This window comes from Ammospiza caudacuta, chromosome 1 (genome assembly GCF_027887145.1).
Source record: "Ammospiza caudacuta isolate bAmmCau1 chromosome 1, bAmmCau1.pri, whole genome shotgun sequence".
NCBI lineage: Eukaryota > Metazoa > Chordata > Aves > Passeriformes > Passerellidae > Ammospiza > Ammospiza caudacuta.
Window position 1 is genome coordinate 15,344,876 of NC_080593.1, and position 16,211 is coordinate 15,361,086.

General features: G+C 39.0%; 1 protein-coding gene across 3 annotated transcripts in view; it reads left to right on the top strand.

Annotated features, from left to right (window-relative positions):
- ARHGAP12 (Rho GTPase activating protein 12) overlaps positions 1–14,899 on the top strand; it is a 75,069-nt gene extending 60,170 nt beyond the window's left edge. For 2 of the 3 annotated variants that reach the window (XM_058804064.1, XM_058804072.1), the window contains 9 exons: positions 1,585–1,689; positions 2,043–2,141; positions 4,653–4,761; positions 5,496–5,615; positions 8,445–8,543; positions 10,591–10,668; positions 11,464–11,598; positions 11,866–11,968; positions 12,375–14,899. In XM_058804064.1, the coding sequence (XP_058660047.1) occupies positions 1,585–1,689; positions 2,043–2,141; positions 4,653–4,761; positions 5,496–5,615; positions 8,445–8,543; positions 10,591–10,668; positions 11,464–11,598; positions 11,866–11,968; positions 12,375–12,549 (1,023 nt within the window). In that variant the 3' untranslated portion in view covers positions 12,550–14,899. The remainder of the gene's footprint in view (positions 1–1,584; positions 1,690–2,042; positions 2,142–4,652; positions 4,762–5,495; positions 5,616–8,444; positions 8,544–10,590; positions 10,669–11,463; positions 11,599–11,865; positions 11,969–12,374) is intronic. The other variant, XM_058804080.1, reaches the window with a different exon arrangement.
- Positions 14,900–16,211: the final 1,312 nt, after the last annotated feature.

A 16,211-nucleotide genomic window follows, 5' to 3' on the forward strand; every position in this document is an offset into this window, starting at 1 on the left:
AACACACAGCAAGATTGATCTAGACAGCCAGGAAGTGCGTCTGGGACACTTTGGGTGTGTGTGCAGCAGTTATGTGACTTTCTCTTGAACAGGCAGCTGCTGCAAGAGCCAAAATGGCCCAGAGATTGTTCTTTGGACTCTGCTGCTGAGCTGGGCTTCTCTCAAAAGCTCTACTGTAATCAATGAGAAATGTTCTTGGATGAGGTATCTGAGAATTGAGTTTGAAAGTGGAAGGTGGTGTGGAGTTTTTTCCCAAGTGCTAATTGGCATTGGGTAAATTAGAAGTACAACCCTATTCTGATATTTCGTGGGTAAAATAAAGAAGTTAAGATGCTGCTTTCCATTCAACACTTCATTGCCCTTAGGACTCTAGACTGGAGATTTTCCAGTGGTAAACAGCCTTTCTGAAACACAATTAGCATTAATTAACATCCATGCTGGGAGTTTATTCAGAAGCAGCAGATTAGTCCTGTTTTCTGAACCATCTTTTCTCCCCTTGGGTATGGCTGTTCTTGCACAGGCTGGAAACTTGTGTTTGCAGCAAGGAGCTTGTCCTGGGGCTTGGGTCCCCCAGAGCTGTCACAGGAGCAGCACTCACACATCAAAGGCTTTGTGAAGAAATAAGAATCTTTCTGGGGGAGAAGATGCTACAAGCTTTTCCTGGAACTACAGCATGAAATTTCTGTGCTGTAAACTGAGGGACTTCCAGCTTTCCCTGTTCCATATTTTACTCATGTCACTTGCAATTAGAGCTTTTTGTTTGTGTGGGCCGCTGAACTGGTTTCCTTGAGGAATTACATTTCAAAGCTATGTGGTGTATGTTGAAATCATAGTAAAAGTACTTTATTTTTAAAAATTCTGATATCTAATATAAATGGGAAGGTCGCAGATAAGAATAGCTCCCTGAGGTTTTCCTCCAAATTGTTTGAAGGAGTTACTTGTGGGTTATTTGCTCTTTAGTAGACAGACAGTGAGTTCTGTTTACTTGGTAGGACGTACTCCAGTATTGCAATAGAAGCACTACAGAAAAGTATAAGTGTTGGGGGGTAAATGTTTTTTAAAAATTATAAATAGAGAAATGTACAAACTGAGAGTGCTCTTTCAGTGTGGATGGATGTGATTCCTGTCCAGCAAGTGTACTGTTTCTGGTTTGATTTTTGGTTTTGTATACAACGGCTGATTAAGTGGCAGAATGTTGGGGGATGTTTTGTTCAGTTACTTATTAGCTGGTTTTGTTTAAAGCTTGGGACTATCTTGGCTAAAATCAAGCTACAGTCAAATGTTGTATGGACTTCTGCCATTAGTCATAGGACAAAAATATATCTGCTGGAATCTGATTGGCATTTAAATTTGTAGAATTTTGAGGGCTTTAGGCTGAGCAGCTTGTAACAGACGTGCCTAAAGTTTGTTCTGTGGAAGGTTTTTTGTTTTCCTGGTGACATGCCTGTTGATTCGTGGCAAAGTACTGTATCTGGTCTAAGTTGTACAGACTGTAAATAATACATGTTACATTTAAAAGATTGCAAGACTGTAAAGAATTTCCTCAAGTTTAATTTTATCATCACTGTTCGTAATTTTTTCCAGAAGTTTGGTGTTAATCAGTCTAAGCCAGAATTTACAGTGGATCTCAAAGGGGCTTTGATTGACTGGGCCTCAAAGGACAAATCCAGCAAAAAGAATGTTATTGAGGTAAATTATTTTATTTAAATGCAGAATTATATGCACTTCAATTACTGATGTATGAAATTTTCTTTAAGCTTAAAATTAAAACCTCATAAAACTGAGTTTTATCCACATCTACCTGCTTAAATGTAGCTGTTAGTACCTGCAAGAAATGTCCATTTTTAATATGGCTGTATGGGATATGTTTTGCAGTTTTAAGCAGACTATTAAAGGCTGTCCTCCCTGGTAAATGTTCTGGAGTGTCTGTGTATTAGCTAACAATTTTGCCAGTGAGAAGTTTAATTTTATTTTAATTATTTTACTTTTGAACTATTATGTGTTTATAATTTCTGATGATATCTGTTTCTATTTCTTTAAAGCTAAAAACCCGCCAAGGTACTGAGCTCTTAATTCAATCAGATAATGACAGCTTTATTAATGAGTGGTATAAAGTTCTTAACTACACCATCAACAATCAGGTATGTATTTGTATCATGAAGGTTCTATTTTCACAGTAATATTATTTAGAAAACTAACTGATATAGCAGCTTCTAAAGTTTCATGTGCATCTTCATTTACTGATTTTCTTGAGAGCAGACAGGAGTTTGAGGATATGGCAGTTCCTGGTGGTGGTAAGTGAAATATAACTAATAGTAGCAAAGGGATAAAGATGGTCCACTAGCTTAAGATGCAGAAGGTGTGGGCTGACATCCATCTGAGAAATGAACTTACTTCTCTGGCCAAATACTTGTTCTGTCTCAGTGACCTGAAAGGTTCTGAGAGGGAATGAAAGGGGGAGGATGGCCAAGGGACAGCTTAATGACATACATTTATTAGCATTTGATACTGCTCTTCACTTATTATGGCTGCACTGAAGTGCAGATTAAAAGTCCTGGCAAAATACTGTATTATCTCTTCTTATCTGACAGCATAATGCCAAGTATTTAATTATCAGAGAAGTGCTCAAGTGTTTGCTTTTGATATTGCCAAATAGGATTAACAATTTTTTAATTCAGAAATTGGAGGAGATATTGGAGAAAATATTGCTCTCTATCAAGTTTGCTTCATCTATATTCTTACTTTTTAATAGTTCCAGGCTTGGCTGCTGTCCCTAAGCTCCAGTTTTGTTACTTTCAATGCCAGTCAGTGTCTTTCATTTCTCTTAGCTCTGTTAGTGCTTTTCACATATGGGTGTTTTCCACCAAAACACAGCAAGTTGATATGAATGGTTGAGTTTCTTTCTGAGCACTCATGGCTTAGTTCCTAATCTGCTGTCTCCTGGTATGGGAATGTCATGGCCCTTAATACCCAGGCAAGGCAGAGTCACTCAGGGACCCTTTCTCCTGTCTGCCCTGTGTAACACAACTGAGGCCACTCCATCTCTGCTTAAAAAAGAGTGAAGATAGATAGGCTGAGATGTGGGGTATTACTTGTTAGGTTGAGGAATGGTGGAATAAGGAGAGTTTATCAGCATTCTGGAGGAAATGGTGATGGATACTGCTGGGAGCTGGTAGCCAAGAGACCCAAGACTACAAGCCATAAGTCAAGAAAGTGCATTAGAGTACCTGATAATCTGAAGCATTGAAGCTTTGGGTACAAAAATCCATCAGATCTAAAGCCAGCTTTTAATTTTGGAAAGTTTATGGTAATAGCAGCTGTGATCTCTTTCCCATGACCAAGGTACTATTGCTAGCATGACAAGATCTTCTTCAAAAGAACATGCAGATCAGATTCTGTTCTCTTTGCTCCCTCAGGCTCTGTTGTGGCAATGTCCTGTACAAGAGGAACCTGCAAAGGATGTGGCTACTCTTTTTTAAACATGGATTTTTTCATGTTATTACTTTAGACTTGTTGCATAGTGCGAACTAGATCCCAGCTGACTTTTTTCCAAAGCATTTAATAGTTTTAAAATATGCCAATCCTAAAAAGCTTTGAGGCCTCTTGAAGAGTGGCAGAGGATCCTTAATGGGGACATTATTTGCCAGTTGAATATATTGATCTGTGATGTGTAAAAAGGCTATCCAAAGCTTTGGAAAAGGAACAGGAATGAAGGTGTTTAAAGGTAACAGATTAAAGTACAGCTTAGTCCAGGAAGTCATGATGCTGCTCAGTGCTCTGGAGTGCACAATCTTGCCTCATTTGTTAGGATTTCCTTCCTTGTAAAAGAAAGCACTCTGCAGACAGATTTTGGTGACTGCATAGCAGTCCAGTTCACTTCAGTTGAAGTGAAGTAAGACATGCACAGATTGGGAGGGGAATATGTTGTACTGAAGCTGAGGAAGCTTCTTTCCCCATTTCCTCGTATGTCTGCAGTCACACACATAGCCTGGGCTGCAGGTGATATAGCAGACTCTGGAATCTGCCTCCACACTTCAACATGATCTGTGTTTTCCCTTGACAATGTTTAATGAGAATATGCTGATAGCAGGAACACTGGGAAAGAATTTTAGACACTGGTACACTTATTTTTCAGAGTGAATTCAGTGTATGTTTTGACAGTAGTGAGATTTTCCAATTGATAGTTCTATTTTCTATTAAGAAAATTTTACTTAAAGAGAAAACAAATTGGGTAAATGCTCTAGAATTTTTTTTCTTCTCCATCAGTCAGGCATTTCTGTGGCAGACCATTAAATAGCTGATGTTTGTCTATTGGATATGGAAAATAAGGCCAACCAAAAATAATTTCTGTTGTTTATGGGTTGATGTAATGAAGTGTTATCATGAAAGACTGGTTGTACTTTGTTCAATGTCCAGCAACATTTTTTTAATTGAGCCTTATGAATAAATAGTGTTTCTCAAAGTTACTCACTCTGCCAATGAGAGTTGTCTCTGAAGATGTTTAACATCTAGAGTTCAGGAAAGAACAAACTGAATGTCATTTTAGGGGGAGAAATTGTGTACTGTAGAACTGTCTGCAGGCAATGTGTGTGTTAGTGCTGTATTATCTGAACTGGCAAACTGAGCACTGCATATCTTCTTAAATCCCACAGGTAATAGAGTCTGATGAAGCATTAGATGATGAGGTACCAGATTCCCCTGGAGTGGAAAAACAAGACAAAGAGAAAGAGAAAGAAAATAAAGACTCTAAGAAGCTTCGTTGTGAGTTGAAAATTTTCCATTAATTTATTCTAGCGATGGCAGTTTTCATTTTCTGCATCTTCAGTATTTTGTGTAAATAGGGAAGAATTCTAAAGGACAGCTAAAAATGAAACTAATGGAGTTTGGAAACAATATAGTTCATTCTGCATCTTGGTGCCACTTGGTAAATTTTCTTCCATGTTTTATTAATCATACTTTAAAAAGGGAAGAAGAAAAGAAGTGTGAAATGTCTTTAGCTCCTGTTGTATGACACATTTAAAGCAGGAGAAAATAAGCAATGGTGAAATTAATTTTTTTCAGGGTGTTGTCAAATGCATAGAAATAGTATCTGACTTACCAGGCAAACTGTTTTCTCTCCTTTCCTTCCAGGCTCTTATATGAAATTTTCAAAAAAGTATTTGTTTTTTTCAAGATAGTTAACCTAATGGGAAGCAGGACGGGTTTTGAAACATAGCTGCACTTGTAAATTTCCACATCAATTCCATACATAAGCTACTGTTTAGTTGGTTTTGCAAGTGTTTAGTGATAGGGTTGTCTCTTGGTAGTTTGAGAAATGGATGGTATTTACAAGGAGTTCCAGAAAGTTAAGGAAAAAATTAGGAATGAGTTGCAAATTTGAGTGGATTTTTTGTGTTTTGGAGCGTAATTGTTTTTTTCTTTAATGCTGGTTCCTTGGCTGATAAATACAGTGTTGGTTCTGTGGGTAGTAATGCCAAATGTGTTTCTGTTTTCAGCAGTGAAAGCACCCAGCAATATAGACTCCACAGATCAGAAAAAGACCAAAACGAAGCTCAAGAAGTTTCTTACACGGCGCCCTACATTACAAGCTGTCCGTGAAAAAGGCTACATTAAGGGTAAATGAACCTTTTTAACAAAGGACATAATTTGAAAAGCTGAATTTAGTAGTTCATGTGTAAAATGGGGTTAAAATGGTCTAGTTTCAGAGTAAAATACATGTGTATAGTTGGTTTAACAAGTCTTGGATGTATAGTGGAACTGGTGATTGCTGTACTTCTGAGTGCTGTTACTGGCCATTAAACTGCTCGGAGGATGCCTCTCCCTCGGCTCCGTGCTGGCCGAACTGCAGTGAGAACTGGGGGCCCAGGAGCCCCTTTGGACTTGGACTCTCTAGCTAAGAAGCACTGCATTCCACCCTACTGAGCTGGAAATCCAGATATCTGACCCTCATTTGTGCAAACAGGGGAAGGAGCAGCCCTTTGGGTACAAAGCTGAGTGCGTGTGCTCACCCAAGGGTGTTTTAGTCCGAGTGGAACCAGACAATCATGTGCCATATCATAAGAAATTAAATATTTAGGGAAACCAGGATGAGGTTACAGGAGTCTTAACTCAAACATCTTTTTCCCATAACTTTTTTTGAATGTATACATTATTTTAATTGTTTCAGATACTCTTGAATCAAAGTTATGAAAGATTTCTTTTTGTCACAATTTGACAAAATGGTATTTGCACAGGTTTCAGTTAATGTGTTTGTGTAAATTATTGACTTGGTACTCATTGTAAAACTTCATTTATTTATTTATTTGTATGCTTTAGCAGGACTTGTAGGTGGTGCTCTACTAGGGTCAAAATAGCATATGGGTAGGCAAATACCAGACCAAATCCTACTGTGATTTGCCTCACTGCATACTTTAACAGGTGTGCTTCTGTTGCATGTGGCATTTGATATATTTGTGTATCTGCAAATATAATTTACTTGTAAATGATGGAAATTTTGTTTGGAATAAGGGAGCATTATTCCCAGACTTTGACATTTTGCTCTGCTTTGCAACTTAATATTCATGTCATGGCTCAGTGACATAACTTCTGACATTGGCAACAGTGAACACTAAGCCAAGTTTAACTTGTACATGTGCGTGCTAATGACTGGATTTTTAATAAAGGCATTAAGGAATGAGGAGTTTGGTTTTTATTTAAAAGCATGGTGTAAGTTTTAAAAGTTGGATGGGCACTGTACAGCTTTACATTTATTGTATGAATGAAGAATACAGAAGTCTTCATTTAAAAGCCCAGTGTACTTTGGTGGCTGCTGCAGAACAAGCCTAGTAAATGGAAAGCTTGACAAATCCAGTATGAGCAGAAAAACTAGTGAAAAGTTCTGGAAGAAAAAAAATCCACTTGAAACAGCATGCACTAAGTGGAGAAGGAACTGTGTAAAAGTTTTGTTACATGGAAAATCAAAAGTACAGTTATTACTTTTAAGATGTGAAGAAAAAATACTACTTTTGTGTATGTTGAAATTATTAAAGTCGAAGGTAATTGTAGCAAATTACTTTGTTACATGCTACTATTTTCTTCTGCTAGCTAATCTGCATTGCTTTACCTGCCACAGCTGCATGCTAGCCTGGCTTTCTGCTGCGTGGGCTTTTTCAATCCTTTGCTACTGATTCTGCTTATAAAGCTCGCTGCGTGAGTAGCTGCCACAGCACCGAGGTGGTGTGGACCTCTGGCCTGATCACATCCAGCTAAGAATGCCATTAAATGCCCATTTTCATATTGTAAAATTGGTTTGGTGTGCTGTTTGGGTTTCCCAAAGCACTGGTCGAGATGTAAGAGTTGTTAATCTACTGAAATTATTGAACCTGAAAAATGGGCTAGGTGCCGTGCATGATGCAAATGCAAGAGCAGTCTCTTTTGCAGAAGCTCTGAAGTAAGACACACCAGATGCTGGGAAGATGGCCACTTATGTATCTAATTTAACAGAGTAAACAAACCAACAAACACCCCTTCCGTTTAAGAGTGGAATCTTTGCTTCTGTCTCAAGACCCCATGTCACCTTCATGCATCTGAACAGAAGAGGCCATCTATTATTTTGGCATCTTTGATGAAAGCCATAGAAATGGATCTATCAAAGGTTTTGGTGATAACAATCTGAGCAAGAAGAATTTACATGCTGCTAATTCACTGAGACATTGCAAGATTCTCCTCTCTGTCCAAGCTAATTTTCAATTTTGCTTCACTTTATGATGGAAAATTCTCCCCCTGAATTGTGCAGTTTTGAAAATAAGATTCAGATTTACCATTGCCCATAAATATCTTTATTTAGATTCTGACTTTGCAGCCAGGTTGCCTGTGCATGGTCAGATTTGCATCCATTCAGAGCTCTGAGGTAAAAGTCTGTCATTTACAAATTTGCATCAGAATCTAATAATGTCAGAAGACTCTACATTAAAATAAAGTAATATATAATGCTGTGTTAAACAGTGAGTGCAGGAAAGATGACATTTTGCAGGGTTCTTTCCCCAAGCAATGCCAAAAGCTTTCACACCGGTTAAAGTTCATAATCTCTTTGAATTTTTAACAAAGATTGCAATAAATGCATGTTGATCTTGGGACAGGAATGGAGTGTAACAGGACACATTTGCATCCATTACATTTCTTATAACATTATTGATGAAATGACTCATAAAGTATCACCTGATGGATTAAAAGGATTTCAGTAGCAAAACTTCCTTTCTCGTGTAGCTGCTGATGCTCTTCTTACTGGGAGCTTTTCTCGCTGGGAGCTGCTGAGAACTCTTTTCAAAACTTTCCTATTTCCTCTCCAATACTGCAACAATTGTATCCAGTAGACTTTGCCCTTTGTAGAGGTTTGTTTTAACCTGAACTAGTTCTGTCACTCGTGTCCTGTTCCACTGTAAATCAGTCTCTTTACTTGGTTCCAGATCAAGTTTTTGGTTCAAATCTCACCAGCTTGTGTCAAAGAGAAAACAGCACGGTGCCAAAGTTCGTGAAGCTGTGCATTGAGCATGTTGAGGAACATGGTATGGTTGAATTTTTTGTTTACAAATCTCTCTAGCTCACCACTCTTAATGTTGAACATTTAATCTTAAAATGCTGTTGGTTTATTTGGGGAAGCTAATCTGAGACTTGTATCTGGAGTTAGCATTGGGTTTTCAAGAGTGAGGACACAGGTGGGATCCAAAGTGGGGAGAGGGAAGGAAATCTTATATCTGAGAACCTAATCTGCTTGAGTGTATTTCAAGCTGAGGAAAAGGCAGGACAGCCCCCTGGCAGCAAGGCTTCAAAGGAAGAGGGAGTACAAGAAGTAGTAGAAGAGCTCGGCTCATCAAGTTTCTTTTTTTTCCCCCAGATTAAAAATGAGACTATTGAAATGCAACTATTCATTTTTGGAAGGTTTAAGCATGCTAGCAATCACTTCTTTTAAAAATTCCTTGAAATGAACTTTGAGGAAAAAGTTCTGTTCCTGCTCTGTGTATGCACTGACTGCCAGAAGACCAGCCTGCTTGTTTGATGCCCTTCAGCCAGTTACACAAATTACTGTATTTTGTGCAATTCTGGAGATTATCAGTGTCCACATATTGACTCAGTTTTTGTTTGCTTTGATTGAAAAATATGTATTTCCTACCTAACAAGTGACAACACTTTGTTTGAAAGCTACATGTGACATTCTGGGTTTTCTGCTGTTAAGCACATCTTCACATTTTTGTCGAAAATTTGTTGGTTGTGACTCCTGGCTTGGCTATAGTCTCTGTGGGTTTTCTTGCCTGTTTCTTGCTGTTGTCTTTGCCTTATCTCTTGGAAAAGATGACTGAGAGGGGATTATGGAATCTCCATAATCATCATTCAGATATTTACCAGTCTGTTAATCTGAGAACAGTCCCTTGAGTATCAGGGTAAGTGTTACAGGGGAGTACATGTGAATTCTAAGGCACCTTCCATGGGACCTTCATTTAGCCTCTAGTCCTCTTTGTCAGTGTTTCTATCTTGTGGCCTGGGAGGGGAGAAAAACTGCTTCCATTGCATTACTCCAGTCTGACAAACTGCCACCTTGCTTGTGGCTGCAGGCTTTATTCCATTTGTGATCTGAAGATTGTGAGAAAGGGGTTTGTTCCTTGCTTTGTTCCTTTTTTTTTTTTGGTTTTTTATTTTTTTTTTTATTTTAAAGGCAGGACTTCAGTGAAGATAGTGAAGTTTTCCTTTTTTAAATACCTGAGGGGAAGCTGACAGAAATGAACAGCTTTTTTTTCCTACCTCTCCAAGTCTTCTTCCTTCTGCCAATACACTTCAGATCAGTTCTTTCTGTAGTGGATTTTGGGGAAAAGGGATATGTCAGATGGTGCTGGTAACTGTGCTCTGTTGCATCAGACAACTCCTTGAGGAGCTACAGGCACTTGCAGGTATTCTGGCAACACTCACCCTCTCAGTGGCACTGACTCACCTGCTGCATCCAAATGGCTTTTCAGATAAATTTTTTACCTCCTAATCACTGCTGAGTAACTGCAGTAGCAACCACAGAGACACAGTTTTCTTCTTTTCTGGTCGAGTGTGCAATCCTGTGAGGCAGGGGCTGCCCATTTTAGTTCTGTGGGCTGTTGGGTAGCTCTGAGTGTGCATGTGCATCATTCCTTCTTGTAAACCTGGTCACTTGACAACTTTGAGATGCTCTCTATGCATGACTTGATTGGGTTTTCTTAACCATACATTAAAAATTGAACATTGTATCCACAAAATACCTGGTTATTGCATGTTGGACTCCCGTGTATTCCCTACCCACCCACCAAGAGCATCTTAAACAAGACATCTGATCTCATTGGGGAAACTTGGAGCTGTTGCCTCATTACTACTTGAATAGGAAGTTTTAGAGATTACTTTGAGCTTTATGCTGCCAAAGTTGTGCCAGCAAATTAAAACCCCTCTGTTTTATATGCCCTACCCATCAAAACAAGCTAGTTTAACTTTTAATTTCTTTGTTACAAGGTGGGTTTCCTTTGCTTTTAATTTTGCTACTAGGTCTACTAGACCTATACATATGTAAGTTATTAAAATTGATTTATCCCTTTGTTTCAGGATTAGATATTGATGGCTTATACAGAGTTAGTGGCAATCTTGCAGTGATACAGAAGCTGAGATTTGCAGTCAATCATGGTAAGCTTCCTCCAGTTATATTACAATGGCATATATTTTCAGATTCTTGAAGTCCATAGAAAGCTAAATAAAAGGATTTCTCTGTAACATATCATGAGAAATTACTGTCATCCTTGAAGTAAAGTTACTTCAGAATTACAGAACTGACCGTGTAACATACATTACTTGAAAAACCTGATATTCTGGAGGTTTAGTCTCATGTGAACCTTAGAGACATTGCTAGAACAGAATTCTAAAAAAAAGATGGTAATAGAATTTGAGGAAGGGGAATTGTTTCAAACAAAATATCTCACTGCCTTATGGGAAAACAGCAAGCATGTTGAGCTTTTACTAACATTAAAATTGTAAGTTTATGGGTTATTTAGTGAGATTTGCTACTGCCTTTTAGTGGGGAGAGGGCTTAGCTCCTCTTCACTGTACTCTGTGTATAAAACCCCTTCTTCTGGCAGTATCTTAGCATAGCCCATCCAGAATCTGACCTCTCATTTCCTGATTGACAGGATCTAACAGTAAATTTTGTGTTATGTCAGCAGCTCCTATTCCCTTCTGGAAAATGCCCTAGGAGTAGGGGAACTGTATGTAGTGCAGTAGGCAGAGTTTAGCCATCTCCATCTGCTGCTGCAGCTCTGTATCCCAGACTGGGATATGGAATGTGCTGAAGTAGAGGGAGTCTTCACTGCTTTGAAATCAATAAGTACAGAAGAAAAGTTGAGTTTATTAAAAAAAAAAAGGAAAAAGGAAAAAGACCCTTTATAGTTGTAGTATTATCATTAATTATTTATTTCTCTCTCTCAGATGAGAAGCTGGACTTGAATGACAGTAAATGGGAAGATATACATGTCATTACAGGAGCTCTAAAAATGTTCTTCAGAGAATTGCCAGAGCCACTGTTCACTTACAACCACTTCAATGACTTTGTCAATGCAATTAGTAAGTCTGGAGAACTTGCACATGGTGTTTGGATAAGTCCTGTACAGTTTCAAACATGATTTTGGCCATGAGAAGGATGTTGTGGTTGTGAGCGGGGTGACTTGCCGGGATTCCTGTCGGTGCTGCCGGGGCTGGCCGGGAGGTGGCAGTGTCCTATCTCGGATTAGCGCCGCAAACCGCGGCTTTCCTGCCCAGCCTCTGAAATTCTGTGCTCAAGTTTTAAACAAAAATGCTGAACTTTTGTTTCTCAACCTCACCCTTTTGCAGAGCAAGAACCACGGCAGCGTGTCCCTGCTGTTAAAGATTTAATCAAACAGTTGCCAAAACCAAATCAGGACACGATGCAGGTACTCTTTAGACACCTGAAAAGGTAAGTGACAGGTAGAAGGAAAGGCTTTGTGTTGCTGATCTTTCCTTAAAGAATCCAATTTAAAGTGCCAAATGACTGTTCTTACTGCATTTTTTATATTGGACTTGATACAAAGCATGTCTGTTTGGATATGAGCTTGCAGAGCACCAGATAGAGACAGTATGTTGCATAGTTGTGATGTTTGCTGCCAAGTCCTTTACAGGGACTATGAGAGGACCAAGAATGACATTTCAAAACAGAACTTTTTTCATAGAGAAGGGAATTACAGCAGCTGTATGTCTTAATAGCAGGACTGCTCATTAAATAAATACTCTGAATAGCCATTTGCTTTGGGATGTGTCTTTTTCTGTTATCCTATTGCCCCAACACTGATAAATCTCTTCTTGTGTATTGTTTTCTCTTTCAGAGTTGTAGAAAATGGAGAAAAGAACCGAATGACCTATCAAAGTGTAGCAATAGTTTTTGGTCCAACCTTATTAAAACCAGAGAAAGAGACTGGTAACATAGCAGTCCACACAGTATACCAGAATCAGATTGTAGAGTTAATTCTACTGGAATTGAATTCCATCTTTGGACGCTGACATTTTTCTTGGAGGAGAAACTGGAAGTGATGGGTTGGCAGCAGTACCCCATCAGAAGAAAAACCTCTTGCTGTATACGATGTTTTATGTTTGTGGACCAAGCAGCAACTTGTTTTTTTGCACTTTTGGGGAGGGAAGAAACAGGAGAAATGTTTGACCACTTTAATGCAAATTAAAGACAACACTTCAGATTTCTTTGAAAAGTTCAATATAAAAAATCAATTGAAAAGTTTCTAGTTTGCCTTTTTAAAGCATCATTGGAAAAATCTAATATAGGTTCATACACTGGATTTCTTGGAGAGTAAAACTAATAATCTCAGACTGGATAATCTGGAATTTAATTTCAAAATTCTTCCATATGATGGGGGAAAGTCCTACCATTTTTCCCAGTATGGAAAAATTCAGTGAAGTTACATCTTAAGCTTGTTTATTACAGCCTGCTTAGATCTGTATGACACTTTTCCAAGGGGTTTCTGCATGCCTGATTGTCCTAGACTTGTCCTAGACTTGGTTTAGTTATTTAAATCTAATTCTTCCCTTGATGTCTGCTGCCCTCTGTTCTTCTTTTTTTCCTGTTTTTCTGTTGTTGGGGTTTTTGTTTTGCCTTTTTTTTCCCCCTTTGTTTGTTTTTCAGAATTTTTTTTACTTCTTTCTTTCTTCCTCTTTTTTTCCCCAGCAGCCTCTCTGGAAGTTCTTTGCTGCTTCATAGAGCAGCACACTATTACACTATTTCAAACACTGAACTTGTAAGAATATCCAGCTATGGTTATTTGTCATGGGACATAATAGAAATAATATTTAATAAACATGTTCATTTTTTCAGGGTATGTCCTGAGCTAAGTTTTGTGTTATACTGATCTAAAGCTAAAGTCCTAAGTAAATACCGACTGTAACACTGTATTTAATGCTGTGGTAGTGGAAGTTCATTCTTGGTGTAAATACAGGCTGTCCTTTTGATTCCTGTATATAAGTCAGTTCCTGTATAGTTGAAGAACACTTAAGTCACACATTTCTAATCATGGGTAGATTAGCTACAGTAGCATAATGTTTCCAGTGGATGTCTGGGTTTCAGCAGGGAAACAGGTTATGGGGAGGGAGGGAGATCTAACTGTGTGCACTTTTAGATGTTAATTACATTTGCGGGCAAATAACTGTAATGCAAATGGTACTGGAGAAATACTGAGTGTGCTTGCTAAATTGTTAATGCACTACAAGAAGAGCCTTTTAGATTATTTAATATGTACAGGATACATTAGAAAAATGTATTATGAATTCTAACATCTGCAGATAGTGAAAGTCATGTTTTGATAGATAGATGTTTGATGGAATCCACTATGCTAAATTTAAGATTTTCTTTTTACATTAATGTAGAATAATTTGTAAAATTGGTTTTGAAAGATTTTGTTACAGGGAGCATGGTCTGCTGAAGATTTTTTTAAATGTATTTTTCTAGACTAACTGCTGTATCTGACATACTTGTTATGTCTAACCTGAATAAAGAAAACCAATAGTTCTTTTAGAGTTTACCATACCCACTTCAGACAACACGAGCCCCCTTTGAACAAGACCAATGTATCTCACCCCTTAGCATGGATGGATACCACTTGTGACAAAGAGCTGTCACACTGGACTGAAATATGAATGCCTACTTTATAACCTGACAATTTTAGGAACTTCCCAGTCCCCTTCTTTAACAACTTGAATTCTAACATGAGGTTCAGAGAGGGCAGAAGTAATTTATGGATATAAATTTGCAGTCTTTGAAACACATCCCAGCTTGGAGCCCGCTGTACAGGAAGCAGTTACGCTGAGGAGGGGATTGTGTCAGTAGCCCTGGCTCTGCTGTGTCCCTGTCACACACAGCCCTGGCTGGCAGCAGAGGGGACCTGTGGGGACACACTGAGCTCTAACCAGACTGATGGTACGAGAATTTCACGAGAACTTCATAAGGCTTGCATGAAAAGTTTTTGGAGATGAGCGAGGAGATTAGTAACCTTGTGGCTTTCTCAGTGTCTTCTTGTGGTAATGGTGAAGTCTTGTGGTTTGTTGCAAAGCGACCTGGGTGAGAGCTGTGAAAGCCCTGTCTCAGACGTGTGGTGTCAGCCTCCCTCTGGGCTGTCACCGAGCAGTGCTGAGCCTGTGCCCCGACCTGCTAGAAAATATTGACTGAGATGGAATCTGTGGCTGTGCATTATTCAAACCCTGCCTTTGGCTGTAAAGGAAGAATTCCTGCTGCTACATGAGAGGGCTTGTTCACCGGTCACCTTTTGTTGCAAGTGTTACCTTTTTCCAAGGAAGAATGCCTTTTTAAAGCAATTTGATTATGAGGATGTCACACTTTTCCTTGTATTCCCCAAAAATAAAGCATTTTGTTATTACAATATCTAGTATGGTTTTGTGCAGCGAAGTTGTCTTAATGTTCTAATTTCTAGTTTGGGGAGGGGAGAGGATTCTTTTTAATTGAAGGAGGTGTAGGCAAACACTTGAGACATTCAGAAGAGGAGAAAATCCAAGCTAATGGTACATTTGTTGTGGCCAACATGAAACTATGTATGTCACCACATTAGGTTTCTTCAGTGCTTGAAAGATTTTGTCTTGTTCCTGCAGTTAGCTTTCTTTTAAGTCATCAAAATGAGGGATTTGCACAAACTCACCAGGGGAAAGCTATCTGTATCAGATGAAACATAGTTAATTTTTTATATTCCTCAGTTCAGGCTCTATATCAGATTTAGTTCTGGTTTAAAAGCAATTTAAAACCTGAATATAAATTTTTGGGTCCCATGACCACTCAAGAGAAACTGGAGGAGCAATATTATGCATTGGTGCCAGCTGAAATATTTGTTCCAGCACTAGAGCTGTGTTCAGCTACACAGCAGTAGTACCAAGCAACTTTCAGCTGTGCTTGATCTGTACTGATTGCAGGTTTCTTCATTTTGAAGCTGGAGAGAGAAGTGGGCACAAAAAAGGCAAGGCAAATATGCACAGTCAGTTTACCATTTCAGGTAAACTAGTTTTTTTAATTTTGAGTTGCATGCAGGAAACTTTATTTACTTGCAAGTGGATAGGTCATGCTTAACTGTCCAGGCTCAGGAAAGCCTCCCTATTTTCACAGAAATCCACGATAAATTCCCTTTGTACTCAACTCACTGTATCCTGGCAAGCGAATCCTCTCCTTGCAGCGTGAGAGAGAAGGGAGTTTATAGGTAACACAGTATCAGTTTATTCCTATGCTGGGCCCTGACTTTTTTCCCCTTGAAGGGAACAGCTTTATTTAGCCCTAAAGCAGTGATATTTTCAGAATCAATTGGTTAATTCATAAGGCATCACGTAAGGCAGGCACAGTGGGGCATTCTGCCGGCCCAGGGGGAGGGACAGCATGTCTGATGAGGCTGCCTGCAGCCGCTGGGGAGAGCAGAGCTCCTCTGAAGAATCTTAATTAGCCTCCACAATTGGGAAGTTTTGTGGGCAAGCACAAGCTGGTAGGACTGGATCAGGCCTTTACAAAAGTAGCCCTATGTGAATGTGGGGCTTAAATGAACATTCCCCCCCTCTCCAGCTCCCCCAGCATTCTTGTAAACAGAGCACTTGTAAAACAAGCTCACACTGTGTAACAAACCAACATGAAAGGCATTCAGAGGCGACTTGGCCTCTCAGTCCATTTT